At 45.4% G+C, this 22,832-nt stretch overlaps 1 protein-coding gene across 4 annotated transcripts in view; it reads right to left on the reverse strand.

Annotated features, from left to right (window-relative positions):
* The window catches only part of CHD9 (chromodomain helicase DNA binding protein 9), a 262,211-nt gene that overhangs the window by 215,525 nt on the left and 23,854 nt on the right, over window positions 1–22,832 (reverse strand). For all 4 annotated transcript variants that reach the window (XM_088471863.1, XM_088471864.1, XM_088471865.1 and 1 more), the window contains exon 2: window positions 17,744–19,264. In XM_088471863.1, the coding sequence (XP_088327989.1) occupies window positions 17,744–19,147 (1,404 nt within the window). In that variant the 5' untranslated portion in view covers window positions 19,148–19,264. The remainder of the gene's footprint in view (window positions 1–17,743; window positions 19,265–22,832) is intronic.

The raw sequence follows: 22,832 nt of genomic DNA on the forward strand, positions 1-22,832 counted from the left end.
TTTGGCGAAAAATGATTGCGCAATTTTGGGTGAAAAAAAAAATGAAAAAAGTTTCCACGGCCAAAACACGCAATGTAGGCGAAAAGTGCGGCAGGCGGAAAAGTATCGCGGGTGCGAAACTAATTGAATACGGGCCTTAATGCTAAATGCACTGGCAGGCATTTTGGGCACCAGGCCATGCACCAAAGTTTTTTCTTTTAACACATCATACACAAGGCTACACATGTGCGTTATGAGGCCCAGTGCCATTAGCATTAGTGCTTGGTGTACATGGACTGGCCATGTCTTGGTTGGAAACTTTGTGGGGAACCTCAAACCCCGGGTTTCCCCTTTATGGTTCCACCAGTTTTGACTGGTAAAGCCTTTTTGCTGGTTAATGGGAAATCAAGGCGTTTTCATCTACCAGACTAGGCCTCAAGGCCCAAGGATTGATATCAATTTTAGGGGATGCCGCAACATGCAGTTCCTGTGCAATCTGTACAGTGCTTGTAAACTGCCAGTATAGGGTTTATAAACCCCATGTGGATGCTAGTGGATTCTTTCTAGAAGGTCAAAGCGACCTTTGGTAAATGCTGTATTTTGCAGTTCAAACGCTTTGTGAAATCACAGCGACACCCATCAGTTTGCAAACCCACAGCTTAGTAAATTTACCCCTTAGCTTTAAGGTGTTATAGGTTTAACTGTATATACATTTTTCATGTGTGTCTTTTTTTAATAGAAAAAAAATATGAGATATGGTAAGAACTTACCCTTGTTATCTCTATTTCTACGAAGTCCATAGGGTTCCACAGGATACCTTGGGTATAGGTGAGGACGTCAGGCATCGGGCACCATAAAGTTAAGTTTACAGCCTCCCAGGATGCACTAGGGTCCCCCTTCTATACCCCGCCCCCGAGCCAAGGCATCTCAGTTACGTACCAATCCATAGGCCGAAGGAGGATAAGGAAGAGAGAGAGAAAAAAAAGATCTGGACGGACACACACACACACACACACATCACATTCTCACCAGAGGGAGACGGAAAAACCGGTGACCAGAGTAAAGCCCATCTGCAGCACAGGTGCGACAGGGCGGGAGTCCTGTGGAACCCTATGGACTTCGTAGAAATAGAGATAACAAGGGTAAGTTCTTACCATATCTCATATTTTCTACTTCAGGGTCCATAGGGTATCCACAGGATACCTTGGGGATGTCCCAAAGCAGTATCCTTCAAGGGTGGGGACGCTCCTGTGCTGAAAGGAGAATCCGCCGCCCGAAGGAAGCATCCTGATATGCAAAGGTGTCAAACGCGTAATACCTCACAAATGTATGGACCGAGGACCACGTGGCAGCCATGCAGATCTGGACTGCAGAGGCACCACGTCGAGCTGCCCACGAAGGACCCACAGGCCTAGTGGAATGAGCCCTCACAGAGGATGGAACCGGCAGGCCTTCATGAAGATAAGCTTCTGAAATGGACATACGGATCCAAGCTGCCAAAGTTTGCTTTGAAGCAGGCCAACCCTTCTTACGGAAGCCATAGAGGACAAACAAGGCGTCCAATTTCCTAAATGAAGAAGTGCGGTCAACATAAATCTTTAAAGCCCGCACAACGTCCAAAGTGGCCTCACCCACCGATAGGTCAGGTGAGTTAAAAGCCAGCACAACTATTTCCTCGTTGATATGAAAACGGGAAACAACTTTGGGAAGAAAATCAGGACGAGTGCGCAGCACCGCCCTGTTCCCATGAAAAATCAAGAAAGGGGGTCTACAAGAGAGCCCCTAAATCAGAAACACGTCTGGCTGAAGCAATGGCCAGAAGGAAAATTGTTTTAGCTGTCAGCCATTTAAGATCCACTGAGCCCAGTGGTTCAAACGGCGGTCCCTGGAGAGCCCTCAGGACCACAGCTAAATCCCAAGGCGCCACCGGTGGAACAAATGGCGGCTGAATTCTAAGAACACCTTGCATAAAGGTGCGCACATCAGGGATCGTAGCAATCCTACGATTGAACCAGACAGGGCAGACACCTGCACCTTTAAAGAAGCAAGGCGAAGCCCATGGTCTAGTCCCGCCTGTAGGAAGGCTAGTACTCTAGACAGACGGAACTCCCGAGGTGCATAACCTCTCGGTTGACACCACTGGAAGAACGTATGCCACACACGATGATATACCCTTGCAGAAGCCGGTTTCCGAGCTCAGCATAGTGCGTACTACAGAGCTGGAAAACACCCTGGACCTTAACATGGCCTCTCAACAGCCACGCCGTCAAAGACAGCCGAGTGAGGTCCGGGTGAAGACAAGGACCCTGAGACAGAAGGCCGGTCGTAGCGGCAACCGCAGAGGACTGTCCACGGACAGACCCTGAAGGTCTCAGAACCAGTGCCGTCTGGGCCACGCGGGAGCTATCAACAGGAGCGTCCCTCCTTCCTGTTTGAATTTCCGGATTACCCGTGGAAGAAGGGAAAACGGAGGAAAGAGATAGGCAAACCGGAACGTCCACTGGACGGACAGAGCATCCACCAGAGACGCCTTTTCGTCTCTTGTGCGAGACCCGTACACCGGCAACTTGTTGTTGTGCCGTGATGCCATGAGGTCGATCTCTGGAAGACCCCACCTGTCCACCAGAAGTTGAAAGACGTCCTGGTGCAGAGACCATTCCCCCGGATGAACGTCCTGGCGGCTGAGAATGTCGGCCTCCCAGTTGAGGACTCCCGGGATGAACACCGCTGATATGGCCGGGAGATTGCGCTCCGCCCAGACCAGATGCGGGACACCTCTACGAGTGCCGTCCGACTTCGGGTTCTTCCTTGCCGATTTATGTAGGCCACGGTGGTGGCGTTGTCCGACTGGACCTGCACGGGATGACCGTGGCGAACCCGATGGGCCTGCTGGAGAACATTGAAATCGGCGCAGAGTTCCAAAATGTTTATCAGAAGCTCCTTTTCCGCCTGAGTCCATCTGCCCTGGAACAAGTGTGGACCAGAGACCACTCCCCAGCCCCGAAGACTGGCATCCGCCGTCAAGAGTACCCAGTTCGCCACCCAAAACGGAAGACCCTTGTTGAGATGGCATCTGCAACCACCAGGCAAGGGACAGGCGAACCTCCGGAGTGAGCACATCTTCTGGGACTTTAGACTCTGAGGCAGTCCATTCCATTTGGACAGGATCAATTGCTGCAGAGGTCTGGAGTGAAACTGGGCATATTCCACCATGTCGAATACGGACACCATGGAGCCCAGTAACCACATTGCCGAATGCAGAGACACCCGGCGACTCTGCAGACAACTGCGCACCCTCAACTGTAAGGCAGAGATCTTTTCCCTCGTCACAAAGATCCTTTGCTGTCCGGAGTCCAATAAGGCTCCGAGGTGCAGAATTCTCTGAGCCGGGATCAGGGTGGACTTCTGCCAGTTTATTAACCAGCCGTGCCGTTGGAGTACCGCAATCGTGAGGTCCAAGTGTCGTAGAAGGAGCTCTGGAGATCCTGCTACCAACAGAAGGTCGTCCAGGTACGGCAACATGCGGACTCCCTGCAGCTGCAGGAAAGCCGCCATGACCGCCATAACCTTGGTGAACACACGTGGTGCTGTCGCCAGTCCAAAAGGTGCTGTCGCCAATCTGAAATGATCGTTGCGGATTGCAAACCTGAGGAACTGTTGATAGCGTAAAAGAATAGGGACATGCAGGTAAGCTTCCTGTATGTCCAACGACACCATGTAATCCCCAGGTTCCAGCGCCAGGATGATGGGCCGTAGGCTCTCCATCCGAAACCTCGGCACCCGCAAGGACTTGTTGAGTGCTTTCAGGTTGAGGATCGGACGGTACAACCCATTGGGTTTCTGCACCAAAAACAGATTTGAATAGAAACCCTGGCCCCTCTGGGAGAATGGAACAGGCACTATAACTCCAGCCTGGAGCATAGTGTGCAAAACCTTCCGCAGTTCCATGGCTTTGTTCCGGTCTGATGGAAGACCCGTGGTGAAGAATCGGGACGAGGGCCTGTGTCGGAAGGAGAGGGCATACCCGTGAGAAACCACCTCGAGAACCCAAGTGTCTGTCGTGGTAACCGACCAACACTGGGCGAACTGCAGCAGGCGGCCTCCCACTCTGGACCGTCAGGCTGCAGGTTTGTCATCGGACTTAGGGGCCGGACGTCTGGTACTCCAGGCCTGCTTCCGGGGCTTGGACGATATTTTGGGGCCAGCCTGACGGGGGAAGGACTGTGCTTTAGGCCTACCCTGGGCCCTGTAAGGCCGAAAGGATGACGTACCTGAACTGGAAGGAACCGCAGCAGACGGGAGACATGCCGATTTGGTCCCACGCTGGCGGCTACAATTTTGTCCAGATCCGGACCAAATAGGACATTAAAAGGCAAAGCTTCCAAACCCTTTTTGGAATCAGCGTCCGCCTTCCAAGATCGCAACCATAAGGTGCGACGAGCCGCCACAGCTGCTGAAGAAACCCGGGTAGTCAGAGTACTGATATCTAAAGCCGCTTCGTTAATGTAAGTGGTCGAATCGCGGAGATTGCCTATCAACTCGGTATGTTCAGCTGAACAGTCGGAATCGAAAGACGCCTCCAAACTATCAGCCCAGCGCTCCATAGCTCTGGCTACCCAACAAATGGCCCTAGCCGGCCTGGCTGCCCCCCCCCGCGAGGGAATAAATGGACTTCAGGCAGCTTTACACCTTACGGTCCGTGGCATCCTTTAAGGAGGGCATGGGCAACGTGGCACTTCGTACCAGGCATGTCACATGAGAATCCACCTGTGGCGCGGGGATTCCCACTTGGCAAAATAATTGTCCGCAAACGGATAAGCCACTGCTAAACGTTTCTGAGGCTGACACAGTCTGCCAGGATGTTTCCACGCTTCCTCTAAGTGGTCCACCAATTGACCCGAAAGAGGAAACACTGTGGCATCACCCTTAACATCTTTGAAAAAGGCATATTTGGATTTTGAGACCTGAGGTTCATCATCCTCAATAACTAAAGCTGTGCGGACTGCACGAATAAGCCAGGTATATAAACCTTAGACTTAGATCCGACTCTTTAGTACGGAGAGGTTCTTGGTCCAACAGATCCAGAATCTCCCCATCATCAGTCGTCCCCTCATCATCCTCATAAGGAGTAGACAGAGACGCCACCGGCCGCTTGTGAGGCCGTAACACAGACTCCCCTTGTAATACGTCTGACAAATGCTGCACAGAACTTGTCAGCGAATTAACCCACGCAGGCTCCTGAGAAACCTGAGGAGGGGAAATAGGGAGACTGTGGGGTACCATCAGTTGTCTCGGGAACCCCTGCATGGGTGACGACACCAATGACTGCTGGGACAATCCCATTTGAGGGAATGTAGGTTGCGGAGCTAACTGTCCCACTAGGGTTGTAAGCGCTTTAGCGAAACAAGCCCAGGGCGGTTCCTGTACCGGAGCCGTGACAGTAATTGGCCGCATCAATAAAAAAACACGGCCGACATAGCCCCTCCGCGCTACCCTCCCCCTCTGCTATAGGTACCTTACATGTAGTACACAGAAGCTGGAGAGGAAAATCACTTTCAGACATGATGGCAAGTATGTGACCCCTCTCACTGATATGCGTTAGTATAGTGAGAGAACCGCCCTGTAATCACCACACCGCAAGGACTTTAGCAGAAGAAGATCAGGGACAGTGAAAAGGCCGACAGTAGAAAGTGAAAGTACAGGCAGCAGACACTAGCAGCAGTCACATACTATGCAAAGAAATTAATCCCTGCACTATCAGCGCTGATCCTCAACTACGCAGACACAGGGCCTGGTAGGACTCAGCGCTGCATTCACAAACCTGTTCCAACGGAGGAGAAGTATGCCGGAGGACCCAGACCACGATGCCACCGATCAGCAGCTTCCAGCAGCGTTCACCATGCTTTCATAAAGACGGCCACCGAGGAGCAGAGAGGAGGTCGGCCTGGGGGAGGAGCGCTGCCACAGGGCCAATCGGCAGTGCAGAGAGGGCTGTGTGCAGCAGGGGAGGCGCCGGCTGTATACAGGGAAGGCGCGCTCCCCTGGCATGCAATTAACCCCTGGGACACCGCAGCGCTACCGCTCAGCTGCAGTCCGCTGTCCCAGGGGGGTAGTGGAAGCGCAGGTCCGAAACCTGGCTCCACGCTGCAGCCAGTCCCCAGGGAGCCCCCTGCCTGGGGACTCTGGACCATGTTCCAGCGGGTACCCTCCGCGGGACCCCGCTGCTTACCTGCTGTCCCCCTTGAATCCGGCCATGGTCCCAAGCATCTGGGGTCACCGCTAGCTGTGACCCCCGATGCCTACCAGCATCCCCGGATCAGTACCGGCGTTCTGGTACCGGCGGGGGTGTAGGGAAGACAGTATGGACGTCAGTAGTGACTGTCCATGCTGTACTTCCAGATGTGCAGCCACAGCTGCCTTGTAGAAAACTTCAGGGGCTATCCTTAGCCCCCCTCTAAACAGGTGCATCCGACTACAGCCGGGCACCAACGAAACTGAGATGCCTTGGCTTGGGGGCGAGTTATACGAGGGGGACCCTAGTGCATCCTGGGAGGCTGAAAACTTAACTCTATGGTGCCCGATGCCTGACATCATCACCTATACCCAAAGTATCCTGTGGATACCCTATGGACCCTGAAGTAGAAACACTTTTTATACCATTAAAGGATTCTTAAGGATTTCATATACACAGAGTTTATTATTCAGTGTAGGCAGCATTCCAGATTGATTAGAGATCATTAATAATAATTAAAGTTGATTACTTATATTAGAGGAAAATTATCTCAATCTCTCATCTTGTGCTTCTTGACAAAGTCACAGACCATGACAAAATGCAGAGAGGATACTGCAGACATGATCTGATGAAAGCAATGCTGGGATGCCCTAGTTCCCCAGGAGAACTGCAGTTTGGGACTGGAGGAAAAGTAATCTTGAGGCAGACACAGTTTCAAGGAAAGGGTATCTCCTGCAGCTAACCGCACCAATGCTTTCGATTTAATATGTGATCAAATGTGTTTTCATGTACCAATACATACAATAACTATTTGGCTCTATTTTCAGAGATGTATGTATGCTATCATTTATATAGCATCATCATTAATCTGCACTCTACATAGATTCCCATCAGTATCTGCCCCATTGAAGCTTTCAGTCTACATTCTCTAACACACACTAGGATCCATGTTTTGTCAGAATCCAGCTAACATAACCATTAGGTTATTGGACTGCAGGAAATTAATACAAATAAGTGGATAACAAATAAACTCCACACAGATAGTGCCTGGTCATATTCAAACCTATGGTCCCAGTGTTAGACAGCAATACTAACCATTGTTCTGCTTTCATGTTTGTAATACAACCCTTTACCATTAGCATAGGCTGGTACTAAATTACATGAAACTCTTAAAGACTCGAGAGTATATTTACTATATTTGGCAGCTATTCAAAGTCATTGTAGGCTTTCAAAGGGCTATGATATTAAATACATAACCAGGAGTGTGTTGCACTTAATACAACTAATAATTTTAAACATCTTGCCCCCTACACAATTCAGTTTCTTAATGGCATAGTCAGCCAATCAATCAGAAATGAATGCATTCCCTATGTATCAGATTGGATAGGTGGTCCAACCAGCATTGATGCATTCAATTACATCCATCATACAGAGACCGTATGCCCGAATGTCCTGTTTTAAATGTTAAATTATTTTCCACAGAAACAGCCTGAAAATGTAGGTAGTAATGGACCTGCAGAGGCCCCGCCCCCTCCGGCTGTGACGGAGCCTGTCCATGTCCCATGCAGGCAGCAGCCGGTGTGTGAGGGACACATAATGCTGCAATCAGAGGTAAGTACCTTAGTGTGATGTACCTATTCATGTTATGTGGGTGAGGTGGGGGTATATACTTATACTACCTGGAGCCTGGTGAGGTGGGTTGAGGGGTGTAATGTATGGGGGGGGGGTAAGCATATTGTCTGGGGGTTGAGGGGTGTAATGTATGGGGGGTAAACATTGTCTGGGGGGGTGAGGTGGGCTGGGGGGTATAGTAATGTATGAAGGGGTAAGGTAAATGTATCTGGGGGTGTATAGTTATGCATCAGGGATGGGGATGGGGGATGAGAGGTATAGTAATGTATCTGGGGGTGTATACTTATATATTATCTGTGAATTGAGATAGGCTTAAGGATGTAATATATCAGGGGGTGTGTATACCTATTTTATCTGGTAGGGAAGATAGGGTAGGGTGTGTAGTATTGTATTGTGGGGGTGTCATATACTACTAGTTTTTTTGGGATTGAGATAGGTTACAGGTTGTAGTATATCTGGGTGGTTGTGCAGTAGTATTTTGTGCCGTGTGGTATAGTAATATGACGGGTTGTATACTATGTTCTTTCGGGATATATTGACGTTGTTATTTGGCAAGTCTATAGTGTGTGTATATATATATATAAATAAAATGTGTGTGTGTAATTAATATTGGTGTTGCTCAGTGGGTAGAGGAGGTACTGGGCCCCACAATTTCTGATGTCAGCCCGTGTGTAGTCTGTGTCAGTGTGTGTGTATAGTCTGTGTCAGTATGTGTGTGTATAGTCTGTGTCAGTATGTGTGTGTAAGGGAAGCAATCGGGAAGCCGACTGCCTAAATACCGGCAGCCGGCTTCCCAACCGTCTCATCCCGGCATGGGTGAAATGCCGGGCGTCTAGATGTAGAAGCCCGCATTTCCCCGACGCTGGGAGACCGGCATCATGATCGCAGTGATGCCGGGCGCCGCGAGCGGACAGCCGTGGGGGGGAGGGTTAGGTTTAGGGCTCCCGGGGGGGACTTAGGGTTAGGCACCCCCCCGGGAGGGTTAAGGTTAGGCTAGGGGGAGGGAGGGTTAGGGTTAGGCACCCCCTGGAGGGGACTTAGGGTTAGGCAGCGGGGAAGGGGGTGGTTAGGGTTAGGCACTTAGAGGGGGGATTAGGGTTAGGCACTTGGGGGGTAAGTTAGGGTTAGGCACCCCTAAGGAGGGTTAGGGTTAGGGGGGTTAGGTTAGTACATACTTACCTATCCACGATCGGGATTTCCAGCTCTGTCGGGCTTCCGCTGCTTCTAACTCTGCTCCTTTCGGGCTGCCGCTGACGGGAATCTCATACCCATTCCGTGTGTAGTCTTTGTGAGTGTGTCTGTCACTGTATTTGTGTAATTTGTGCATTTGTGTAATGCTGAACAAATGGAAAAATATATATATATTAAAAACAACAAGTGCTGCTGCTTGTTTTCATCTGGTTTCATAACAATTCTTTCCAGAGGGCACCGTTGGACACTAGTAAGACTGTGGGAGTGCTGGGCTATTGGCATATATACTGTGCGGTACGTGTGTGTATATGTGTGTGTATATATATATCTGTGGATTTTTATTTTTTTAATTGGCTCTGTATTCAGTATTTGGAAGCCCCCCTTTCAAAATCCTGCGTTTGCCACTGTCACTGGATGTTTTTAGTTTGAGAACCTTTTCTTTAAACTCTATAGAGACTGTAGTGCGTGATCATCCCAGCAGATTAGCAGTTTCTTAGATACTGCTGCCCTCATTAATTCCTCTCCAATCACACGTCATTAGGAAGCATGACACCACACAGCCCAGAATCCCTGGTTACAGGTCGGGCAGGGCCCCGTTCCCCCAACTTTGCAGTATAATAAGTAACTATAAACTATCACAGTAGGAGAGTTGCATGTCCACGAGGTTATCAGTGTTACACGGGGCACTGCAGGGCAGCTACTGGAAGTGACCCCTGGAAAAATATGGAAGAAGCTGAGATCTGAGCGAGAAGGGAGGTGCGGAGTGGTCGGCAGGACGATCCCCAATCAAAGTCTGTAATAACAACAGCTGGGACAAATCAATAACGGTACTTGGTGTAGACAAACACTCTTCATTGCTTGCGTGTCCACCAAAGGACATCGGTGTAAAGGTGCCCACACACTAAACGACTCGCAAACTATGCAATGTCGTTAACAATTTCTCTTGAACTCCCCGGCAGCTCCCTGACAGTCCTGGACAAACGATATCGTGCATAACGTTTTCATTTTGACAAACGATCTACTAACGACCTATCGTACGTCCTTAACAATTTCCAGTGCATCGTTAAAGAGACTGCCAGATCTTAACTACAGTAGGTAAGATCTGAAGATACCATTAACAACCCGCGCATTGTGATAGTTATCGTTCGTGGAGACTGCACGTTTTGCACAAATTTTAATGATTTATCGTTACGATGCGTCCAAATCGTGCAGATAATAGTCTAGTGTGTGGGCATCTTAAGAAAAATTAATGCCTGTACGTCATCCATAAAGAGAGTTTGCATTTTCTATTTTAAAAGTGCTAAATTACACCAGAGAGTGCACTAAATATTCTTTATTGTTTTCCATATTCCAATTCATATTGGAACACAACTGAGGTTTAAGAACTACCTATTACTACATTATACTTACCTTAAGGAACCCTGTTGAAGGTTTATGCTGTTCTTGGCTGCACACAAGCTGCATATCCACTACGCGATTAAACAGGCCGATTGAACGATAACGACATAGTTCTCGTTCAATCGCTTGTTAGTCGTCTGCAAATCGGGCAGTTTTAAGTAAAAAACGACCAGCTGGTCGTTTTTGACATTTAGCATCGCCCGAACATGCTGGTGAACCTGACGATATCGTCAGGTTCAACATGTACGGGGATGATTGATGACAGAAAACCATTGATAGTTTAGCAATCGATGGCTGAGTGTTATGGTAGAGGACTGCGCATGCCTCAGAACTGCACTGCTAATATTTTCGCAATATCAGACGCCTTCATTGATGATGCATCATTGGTGCCGCGCCATCACTGGCATAAACACTTGCCATAGACAGACGACAATTATCCCAACTGCTGGAAGCATGTTCATGTCTAAAGACTCCCTGAAGTACATAATGAATGCTTCCACAAAATGCTAATTGTATTTTACTAGCATTAACGATTCTGAATGCAATTTTGAAACTGATGTGAAGCAATGCAAAACTTCAAAAACGACACTGAATTCATTGTTAGAAACATAGAACCAGTTTAAGATGACATTTGTTTTGTGACATGGCTTGTTATCCTTCTGGAAGAAGCTATTAGAATATTGGTAGTCTGTGTCCGTATAGGGAAGCACTGTAGGAGCAACAACACTCAGGTAGACTGTCAGATTTAAAAACGGTTCAAGAAAACATTCCCCACACCTTTATACCACCACAAACCAGAACCATTGACAAAAAGGCAGGATGTTTACACCTAATCCTGGCCAGTAACATTTTTGCACTCTTCAACTGTCCAGTATTGGTGAGCCAGTGCCCACTATAGCCTCTATTTCCTGATCTTAGCTGACTGGAGAGTAACCAGGCATTACCTTCTGCTGCTGTAGCCCATCAATTTCATGTTTCTGTGCATTCACAGATGCTCTTCTGCGTACAACTGAAGTAATCTGTGTATATATGAGTTATTGGCACCTTAGTAAGCTTGATCCAGCCTGGTCATTCTCCACTGACTGCTCATTAACAAGGCAGCTTCACATACAGAACTTCCACTCACTAGATGTTTTTTGTTTTACAACTCATTCTCTAAACTCTAGAGACCATAGGCGTAACTACCATTGGTGCAGTTATGGGGCCCCGGCTTCCTGCAGGGCCCGCTGCTCCCCCCGCAACCAGTCACGCTGAAACAGTGCTAGAAACAAAAATAGCAGGTACAGCGCTCTCAATAAATAACTATATGCATTAATAAAATGAGTATTTAATCTCTGAGCAGATCACAATAATAAAACACATTGTGCATATTAAAAATACCAATGTCACAATATAGATTGAAATGGGAATCACCCAGTCTACACTAGCAATCCATCAGTCCCAAACGGTACAGGGAGATCTAGAATATAGCCCATGAGCATATATCCTTAATTAGCAGAGTCTCCTGGTGTTTGTGGTGAATAATATGTCCAGCATATATAGTATAATTACCAGATCCTGTGTCAAGAATTGCAGGGTTCCTTTAGCAATGCTGGCAAAGCTTTTGCAGTGTAGTAGTCCCTTATGACATGGGTCCGGTCAGCTGGTGATATGAACGATGGAATAAATCAAAAGAGGCAGAGACTGGAAGGGCTCCCGCTGGGTTGAAGGTGGTTGTGGATGAATCAGCCAGTCCCCAACGCATTTCGCTGTGTAAAGTCACAGCTTTATCAAACTATACACAGCGAAACAAGTGAGCTTTTTTAAAACACTTCTGAAAGAAAACCATACTGGGTACTACAGGATCAGTGACACGGATGTTGGAATGTGTTGAGTGCAGATGTTGAAAAATGGCTTCAGCACAGGAGCGAGAAAATCTTTGGTTAACATTTGTACTTAGTCAAGAGATTAAGGCCCTGATTCAGAGCCGGTCGCTCTGACAGAGCGCTCGCATTGAATCAGAACTGGTCTTTTTTTGTTTTTTTAGAACGGCCTCCTGGCCGCTCACATAGCTGAAAGAAGGGGCAGAGTGATACAGCTCTGTGTGACTTGCCCTCTCAGAGAAAGAAGGTGGACAAGGGGGTGGGGAGTAGAGGACACAGAGAAAGCTGTGTAGCTGTGCAAAGACTTGGATCCGTGAGGCAGCGCTGGGACACTGAAAGAGCCGCGATGCCGAGAGTATGTGCCTGGAGTCGGCGCTGGTATCTGTAGCCAGACAGCGACATAAAAAAAGCTGTTCGGAAGCTTTAGGTGCTGCACAGCAGGGATCAGAGGGAGGTTGTTGGTGTCATTTAAAGCTACAGCAACTGAACTTTAGGTAGACTGATTTATCCTCTACAAAAAATCCCTTCATGTCAGGGAATCACATGTGAAAGTGAATACATAGGGGTATATTTACTAAGGTGCGGGTTTTTAGAAGTGGTTTTGTTGCCCATAACCAATCAGATTCTACTTAACATTTATCTAGCTATGGGCAACAAAACCAGTTCTAAAAACCAGCACCTAATATACCCCATAGTGTCTTCTTATATAATAGTAAGCCACAGGAGTACATCGTAAACAAAGCGCATGCCCAGTTTATGTCAGTCAAGAGCAATTCACTGCCGCTACTACACGGTGTCATTACGGGGAGAAATAGAGAACGTGAATTACATACTTACCTCAGGAGAGACAGCTGTTGCTTGAGTGCAGCCTCTCTTATATAGTCCAAGCCCTTGACTCCCTCTATTCATGCTTAACAAATATTATACCTGCAATACCAGTGATTACTGCGATACCTCATGCTGTCAGAGGTGACTGTATCTAAAGATTTCTACCCATTGTGAGATCACTGACTGTAGTTAATTCAAGACTTCACCATATATTTTGAGAGAACTTTAGCTGCCAATTTATGATCAGTATGCAGGATATTGAGTACTACAAAATATAAGGGATAGTGCTAACCTTTCTAATGTTATGGGCAAAATAGAACAGTGCATATACAGTGCTAAATGTACAAGAGAGAAAGACACTTTCACATACAAGTTAAGTAATACACGAGGTGGCCTATCCGGTCATAGCAGAAGGGATTTACTAAGGAATTTGGATAAGCACTACAGTACTTCAGTCCTTCTAAAATACAGCTACATCATCTGCAGACAAGTTTTACAACTCATTTTTGCACCATTCAAGTGTTGTCACCATAGCAACATCATCTCTACTACTGCTACTATTCAGTGCTAATGCATTGCCTCAGCTAAGGGACAGTGACTTTACCACTACGAATACCTGAGAAAGAGAAATAGAACTGTCCACCTATGTGCACCAACTCAAGGTACCTGGCCAGTACATGTGAATCCCTTGAGGGGAATTTATTCTAGTTTTGTTGTTTGCGATTCAAATAGACATTGTTTGTGTGGTAGAAAATATACTGTTCAGTGGTAGGGAGTTTTACCCACAATTGAACCATTAGTCTGTATGCCAAATGTCTTCTGGAGGGTCATAACTTATTGCAAATGAAGCATTATCCTGGTTCCACTAGTGCAGACTTTCCAAACTCTACCCTTGCAATCCAGGTTTTAAGGATATCCATGCTTGAACATAGGTAACTTAATTAGTGCTTCAGTCAATTTTATTTAACTATCTGGAAACAAGCATGGATATCCTTAAAACATGGACTGTAATGGCAGACCTTGGAAAACTCTGCTTTAAGGTGGATACACACCTAAACAATATATCTGCAGATCATATGTTCTGCATACAGAGTGCCCGATTAATCGTGACAGACATCACAACTGGGAGGCATTTACATAAGCCCGCCCAGTTGAGCTGTCAATCACCGCTGGCCCTTGCAGCAAGTGCACAGTTGGTCGGCTGACCGCCCATTCACACAACACGATGCACCAATATATCTGCAGATACTATATAAGGAGCATAGGGCATCGGCTGTGCAGCACAGCCAAAGCGATAGGTCTGCGAACGACCTCGTTCACAGACATATCACTGGTACACATTGGTCGATGCACACACGATATATCAGCCATTCAATTGAATGGCCGATATGTTGGTGAGTGTGTACCCAGCATTAAGGTGTGGATTTAAATTACGAGATGTGTAAATGATTAACTCAATTTATTCTTACAGTACTAGCTCCAGAGTGTCAGTGTTCTAAATTGTTACATCTTTTGTGGGTGTGAATAACATCTGTAAACATTTACTGATTGAATTAATGTATTGTGGAAAACTGTTCATGTGACTTTATTGACCAAAGCTACCTGAGGAACAGTTCATTGAATAACGTAAGTTTATGTAAGGCTTTATTTTTATTGTGCGTGGGGTTGGGTCGCCTTCACTTCTCTGCCAACGGAGAAAGAAAAACACCCGTTGCAGTGTACCCGATTCTCCAAACCTACCCAATCCACCAAACATGATTGATGAGCATCACACCATAGCAGGAAAGTGTTACACTTTTATAGAATGTAGTTGATAAATGATTGCTACAATCTGATTGGTTGTTAAAATTCTTAACAGTTATTAATGACCCATTTGCCATTGAGCCTGCATAATAATATGAGGGAGGAAAGAGGACTTGAGACATTTTGTCATTATGGTTTGGGGATTCAAATAAAAATGCTTAGTCAGAATAGTTATTTTCTGGATACTGTTTGGCAGAACACCAACAGCAAGTCCAAGAAGTGTAAAGGAAGTCAGCGGGGCACACATTCTGTGAGGTACAACATAACCGTTTTAGGCAAGGTTCTGAAGAAACTGAGCTGCTCACCATGAGCACCGCGGTTCCCCATCAGTGCATGCTTTGTGTATCACCTTTGTCTTGCCAAGGTGGATTAATTAGTAACACAACTCAATTTATAATACTGCCAATGACTACCCATTTCCACCATAGCAATAACTGACCCATTAAATAGATATCGTCTATGGTCACCTCAGCGCACCTGCATTGTTGGATCAATGTATGGGAAGTCTAGTTCTGGGAACATAAAACAGTTGTGCTCATCCCCTGGCCAATCCATCCCTTCTGCAATTACCTGGGTATTCTGGGACAGCATTTGTCAATCCCTACTGACAAGTAAATTAATGGGGGAAAAAGCTGAGCCATGTAAATTGGCTCGCCATCTATTACTTAGGATCATGAAAATGGCCATCCAAGATACCTGCTGATACCGGGTATTAAGAGTGGCCAAAAAAACCCCAAACTTTTTATAGGTGGAAGAATAGACCGCAATTTGGGATTGCTCTGAGTGTAACTAATCATTTACTACATCTCTAGTAGGAATCAGTACGACTTACTGGCAGACGGGATGCCGGTGGTCAGAAGACCGACAGCAGCATCCCGATGGTGAGGATTCCGACAGGGGCTGGTAAGTAACCTAACCCCACTTCCTCCCTAACCCCCGGTGATGCCTAACCTCCCTCCGGTGATGCCTAACCACCCCCTAAACCTAACCCTCCCCAGGGCAGTGCCTAACCCTAACCTTCCCCCAATGGTGCCTAACCCAAACCCTCCCCAGTCGGTGCCTAACCCACCCCGGTAGGTCCCTAAACCTAACCCCCCCATGCCTGGCCTAACCTGCATACTTGCCGTCGGGATGAAGATATCTTAAACCCTTCAGGATGCCGGCGTCTGTATTCTGACGTCCGGCATCCAGTCCGCCGGCATATTACCTGGATCCCCTCTAGTCATTGACTTTGTTCGATAAAAAAAAAAGCCTGTCAGCAGCAGCATGAAATGCAAAATCTGATTTTTACATAATTAAAATCTTTACAGACCTAATTATTTTTAAATAATCACAATGTTAGTGAAAACTCCAACCTACATAGATCTGTATTTGCAGTCAAACGTCATTGCTAAAAACTAACAATGTAAAGTTCTGGTAGTAAATTATGGCATACCTACCTGTCCACTTTGCACAAACATTACTTAAAATACAAAAATTATAAATTTTTATATAAAAAAAATTATATATATTTTTTTATATCTTTTCAACAATAATAGCAATTAAATTGTCGATCGCTGCTCCCTTTCTTCAGATTAATAGAACAGTCTTGAGTCGATTAGAAATACCCAATATCTGTTGCAATAGGTACCTACAGTCAATTAAATCAGCAGTCCCCTAAATCGGAACCCACACAGGATCAAGCTCCGCTAAAAAAAAAAAAAAACACAACTAAAAAACAGAAGCTAAGGAGTGCTCTATGGTTCTGGGTCTTGCAAGCTTTCCTAAGCTCTTCTCAACAGGGCTACTGTATATCCTGGTTGAAGCCACTTCTCTGATAACGTGAAGCTTTATAGTATGGAGATACATTTTTATATGTCTGTCTAATTATACTGATGGTCAGTCTCTACTATATCAAATGTTCATGATTGCACAGCTATTTATTTTCATTTTTAGTTCAGCTATAAAAATAAGTGTTACAGTGAAATTAGTTTGTTGTGTCATGGTGTGTCTCATATGTTAGTATGTGGACTAGTACTCCTTTATAACCTGCAGGCAACACTACGGCTTGTCAAAACTAGTTACACAGCAACACATGAAAAATTACTTTTATTGGGAGGAATTCAATTCAGCGCAATTAGCGCCCGGAGCCCGCGCTGTAAACCTGCGCTAGTGGATTTTTGCTAGCACCCCCCATTGAAAACAAATCAGAAACATTTGACATTTGTTTTCTTACATAGGGTACTAACACAACTTTAAGAAGAAAAGTTTGTAAAGTTATTAAACACGGTGACACCGGTTAGCATTGCTGCCTCTAAGCACTGGGGTTATAAATTCGATTAGGAACAAGGCCCTATCTGTGTGGATTTGATAAGTTCTCCCATTGCTGGTGTGGATTTCCTCCAGCTCCCTCTCACACTGATACCGTGTATACGGTTTATTGCATCAAATTTATGTAAATCTTTTTAGTGCTATTTCAGATTCATCATTAACTGGATGACACTGACAGTGACCAGATATTTTATCCTGTGAATTATAGATCCCCTGTTAGGGAGTTATGTACTTGATTGCACTGGAGACTTAGGTTTACACGAACTGTTTACAGGAAAGCTTGCCTCCTAGCTTTCTCTGTTTTAACTCTCCACCAATCAGTGTAGTAGAATATCCCTAAAACAATGTGCAATCAGGAACAGGATCAACATATGGACTGCAGCACATACAAATTAAACTAATATGAAGACATGATTATAATTGATTGTAATTAGTAAAGTTTTTTCAATGTAGTACTAAATAAAAATAAAAAATTGCAAACTATATATAACAAATAGGAAACAAATACCTTTCCCTGCGAAGTCACACGTCTCCTCTCATGGAGGTGAAAATGATTGGATGACATGGTATTCCAAGGATTAGGATGCTGATCTTGTTGCTGTGTGTTAAGAAGATCATTCGGGATATCGATCTGTTCTTCAACACAAGTCTCTGCATCATGATGCTCTAGAACTGAATGGGTTGAATTTGAGCTATCTTGGGCATATGTTGCATCAAAATGTGGCAGTAGGTCTTCCTGTAGCAAATCCTCTGGATCAAGCCCTGTAAACGCCTCTGCTTGAGAATCCACTTGTTGCAAAAGGTTGTCTTCCAATGGTGAAAAGCCATTGCTCTCCATATGGTCATTAAAGTGGCTCAACCGTACAGAAGAACCATCCTGGGCTTGGAAATTAATGGTTATAGGTGACATTTTTGTTCTATTGTAGTTACCCTGAGGATGTGAAGGATGTACCATCTGGAAATCATTAGGATGCAATTGTTCACTAGGGTTCAGAACATGTTGGCTAGGCTTCTGCTTGACTTCCAAATCTGAAAACCCTGGGCTTTCTGTAAAGTCTGACAAAGAATGTGTGGTATGGTTTAGGTGATTGTTGGAGAAAGGATAATGAGTAGAAAAAGGTGGTGTAGCATTCACAGAACAAGGCGCTGGAGAGTGGCTATCAAATGTGTTCTCATGCGGAGTTCCAACTGAATTTCCACAAAAGTGCAAGGACGTTGGCGCTGCTTGAGAAAACTGTTCTAAAGGCAAAGGATCTTGTGAAGTTGTGTTGTTAATCATGGAGGTTTGTTGGGCATTAGTTCTATGTGGTAAAGAAACATTAACATCCATGAAGTTTTTTGGTAGGTTCAAGGGTTCCTGACCGGTGTTGATACTGCTCCTATTGTGCTGCGGCTGTATTGAGACCCGCTGTTGCTCACTGGACTGAAACAAGGCAAAATCATGGTGCGTTACAAAACCTTTACTTTGCTGCATAGGCTGAGAGTGTCCATGTTGGTGGAATGGGGAGCCATTCTGACTTTGAATACTTGTTGCAGTTTGGTGTCCCCACATGGGACTTCCATCATCAGGAAACATACCATTGCCTTGATTTTGAGGGTGTATTGGAGAGCAGCTAAACTGTGATCGTGGGGACAGAACACTTTCAACCGGACTGTTATAGGATTGGCTTACTTGGTGCAATTTAACGGAATCAAACTGATTGAGTGTATCAAACTCGCTGATCTTTTGGTGCGTTTGAGAATCTTGCACATGATTCAAAGAGTCAACATGGAGAGGTTCAAACTCTGCTCCAAGGTTCAATTCATCAACCAGGGACACTGAGTCATGTTGAACAAATGCATCATCTGACAGGCCTAAAGTGTCATCAAAAAGGTGTGTATCATCAAAAAAATCCATCATGGGATCAGTCATATTGATAGATGTAGATAGTAGGACGACGTCATTAAGGGCTGATTACGTCATAACCCAAGCCATGGTGGTGTTGCTCCTCCAAAGAGGATATTAAACATGACTACATAATTATATAACCTAGAAAAAAAACAAAAACATAGTATCACTTAGCATGAACATTACAGTATATACAAAATAATATATGTAGCAAATATGGAGTAAACTGAAGGAGGCGGTAACACACTACAACACTCAAGTTATATTACATAGCCAAAAATTGAATGATCTGGTATGCCATGCTTTAATTATAAATAGATCATCTTCACATTACGTCTAACACAACAAACGTTAATTGAAAAAAAATGTCACAATACAACAGATCGAATCATCAAAAATCTTGTGTATTACGAACTAGCGAATAGCAGACGAATAGAGCGCAATAGTGAGGAACATCTAACCTGGGGAGGCAAGGGGATTGGGGGGGGTTAATTGACAGGAGCAATACAGCAATATAGGAACTATATTGTGGCAAAGAGAGCATTTTGCAACAGTCTTTTACTCGAGAGACTGATAAGCATTCAGGGGTGCAGATTTAATTGTTAGCACCGGTAGCAGTCAGTGCCAGGAGCCTGATGGAGCAGTTCACATGTTGCTTCGTTCGGGCATGAACAGCCGCATCCTCCAGGCAAGCAGAAATGTTGGAAAACTCTGGTTTGGGCGCCAAAATAACAGTATGGGTGCCTTAACCAGGACTTTAGATGGGTTTAGCCGCAATATGCCGCTAAACTCTGTCTAATTGGGCCGCAACAAGTGCTATAATTAATTGGCTCCTGAAAAACAATTGAATTGCTACATTGGGTGTCCATTAATTATCGCGGTGCCCAGAATGATTGAACCGCCCCCAGGGAGTCTGCAGGCTCATGCAGCAGACAGGATTAATTATTTACACTTCCCTGGGCACAGGTGAAGGACATGGGGGTTATTGGTTTCTCGTTGTGTTGAGTTAGTGCTTGGGGAGTGGTATACAGCCATGGCCAAAACTTTTGAGAATGACAAGTATTGGTTTTCACAAAGTTTGCTGCTTCAGTGTCATTCTCAAAACTTTTGGCCATCGCTGTAGATAGGAGATCTAGTTTGGTAAACATGGAAACCATCGCTGAACTAGTTGGCCGGTCACTAGATAGGTGACCACTTTTTAGTTGGTCACAGGGCTGTGGGATACTTTTGAATCTGCTGGAAGTGAACTTTCTGTATGCACTAATGTTGCAGTCTTCACTATACCTTATCACAGGTTGTCAGGATGGTAAAGTGGTTCGGCAAACCCATGTAAACATTTTGTGACTTTCCCAATATGTAAAAGTAGGCCAATATAACACATGGGGCTCTATTCAATTCAACGCAAATTGAATAGCCCCCAGAGCTATTCGATTCAGCACGCTGTTATGTCGGAGAATGCCCGTTGTCACGTCTTAAACATGGTGTTTAGTCACGAGAGTCAGCATTCTCCTACTAAAGAGCCTGGCGCGAGGCTGTTTCCGCCGCACTACGGGCAGAAAACTGCATCACGTCAACAGTTTTGTCGAATTTCTAATCGCACCCCAGGAGGGGGTCCGAGAAGAAATCCTTCAGTCGGGCTTAACAGTGCTCTGCATTGAATAGCTCCGGGAGCTCCTTCCCGGCGCTTTTCAATTTGCGCTGAATTTAGCGAATAGACCTAGAAGTATAAGGCAGACGGCATAAAGTGCCATTTGTGGGTGGTAACAAAGCGGGGGGGGGGTGTCGGGCGAACACCGGCGTGCCACTGCGTTACGACATTGCAGGGCCATGCATAAATTATCCGATGCGATGCCCTACGCAGCCTGAAGCCTGATAGCGTGCATGGAAGTTAGCAATTTCTGAGTAAGATCAGGGCTAGTGCAAGTGTGTGCGTGTGAGACTGCGATGGTGCTCGATTGTACCGATGGTTTTGAAGTCCTGCTATATATTACAGAGGTGTGCCAAGTAAAGTGGGCCGTCCTTGCGATCGCAATGGATTAGCATACTATCACAGTTGAACTGCGTGTGTAATCGCTATTGCACTCGCAGTTGCGTTCCTTGCTGAATCAGGCTCTCAGTCTGGATCGGTTTTTGAGGAGATAAAAAAATCCTAGTAACTTTGGATTGTTAATGTTAGAAAGCAGTAAAACATGGTTGATCAAGGTTTCTAATACATACCATGTGCCACAGTATTAATATAAATAAGCAGGATTACATTTTTGTTTTCATTAAAACATTAATGCAAAAAATAAAAAACTTTTCCCAACCCTGATGAAAAATGTTCAAGTCTAAAGTTTTCATTTAGAATCTTCTGAGTATTAGAAATAATCTTAGAAAGGGGAGTGGAATCCAGGCATTACCAATATCGTGCCTGCGCCCATCCATTAGCAATGAGGATAGGACAAGTGACTGCAATGTTATGGAAGTTGTAGGGGATAATGTTGCAGGGGTGAAATATCAGGTAACCTTAACACCTACAACCCAGTCTATCAAGTCAAAAACCTCTGCCCGCAGGTGTTGGACAGCAGGGCAGTCCCAAAACACATGTAGTAAAACTGTTTCCTCACCACAGTTCCTCCTATAATACTGCAAGGTACCAGGGTACATTTTGTGAGGTTTGTCTGGTGTTTGCATGACCTATAGATAACTTTAATAAGCATTTCTTAGCGACTGATACACTTAGACATTTTGTACATATTCTGGTATAGCAGTTCCCACTCCCCATCAGTCAGAGAGATCCACAGCTCCTGTTCCCAATTGGATTGCATCTTACATCATCAGGTGGAGACAGTAATGGATCTGATTCAGAGATAGCCATAAACCTGGTGCTTTATGCACATGTGCAAAACAAGTCCTGCATGATTACACGAAGTGCCCCCAAGTGACAGCATAATCGACAATGCTACTGATGTTTGGGAGCTGGGAAGGGGCTGGTGCCGCCCTGCGTTCCCAAAAACGGGGGCGTATGATCAGTTTCCTGGGAGCGCCAAGGCCAGTGTCACTGGAGGAGACAGATTTCCTAGCCTCGCAAGCAGGAGGCAGCCAGTGTAAGAAAGCTTCAGCTTACTCAGAGTTAGCCGATGCTGCAAAGATCGCGACCGATGATCGCGATTTCAAACCAATGCTGAGTCTTTGGACACAGCACTTGAATTGCAGATGCTGACAGTAGGCGTCTTTTCCTTCAGACTCTTCCTACATCATTAGCATATTTACACATCGTTGCTGTGGCCAAAGACCCAAAAGCGATGTGTTCTGCATCTCCAGCTCTGAATCAGGCCCAATGTTTTACACTATAAATGTCACACTGTCCTTTTGATTTACAGAAGTGTACAAATTATATGTAATGAGGGAGATGGAGGCACAATGACAAGAGAACTGAGCCAGTGCCGTACTTGCAGATTCTTAGAAGACTTAAATAGACTCAAATAGGTCCTGGCAGGTAATAATACCATTAACCAATGAGAAGTTTGGGATCAGTTTGGAGATAGCTAATAAAAAAAAGGAAGTACCTCTAATATTGCTTCAATGCAACAAAAAAAGGGAAAGAGCTCAAAAATGCAGAAGAAAAAACAGGTAACGTTTCTGTTCTGCATTCTGGTGAAAGGTTTTATAATGTACAGCATAGGCTCCTAAATAAACACATTTATTACCTCTCCCAGATTCAGGGAGT

Source organism: Taudactylus pleione, unplaced genomic scaffold, assembly GCF_031769625.1.
Source record: "Taudactylus pleione unplaced genomic scaffold, aTauple2 ptg000117l, whole genome shotgun sequence".
Lineage (NCBI taxonomy): Eukaryota > Metazoa > Chordata > Amphibia > Anura > Myobatrachidae > Taudactylus > Taudactylus pleione.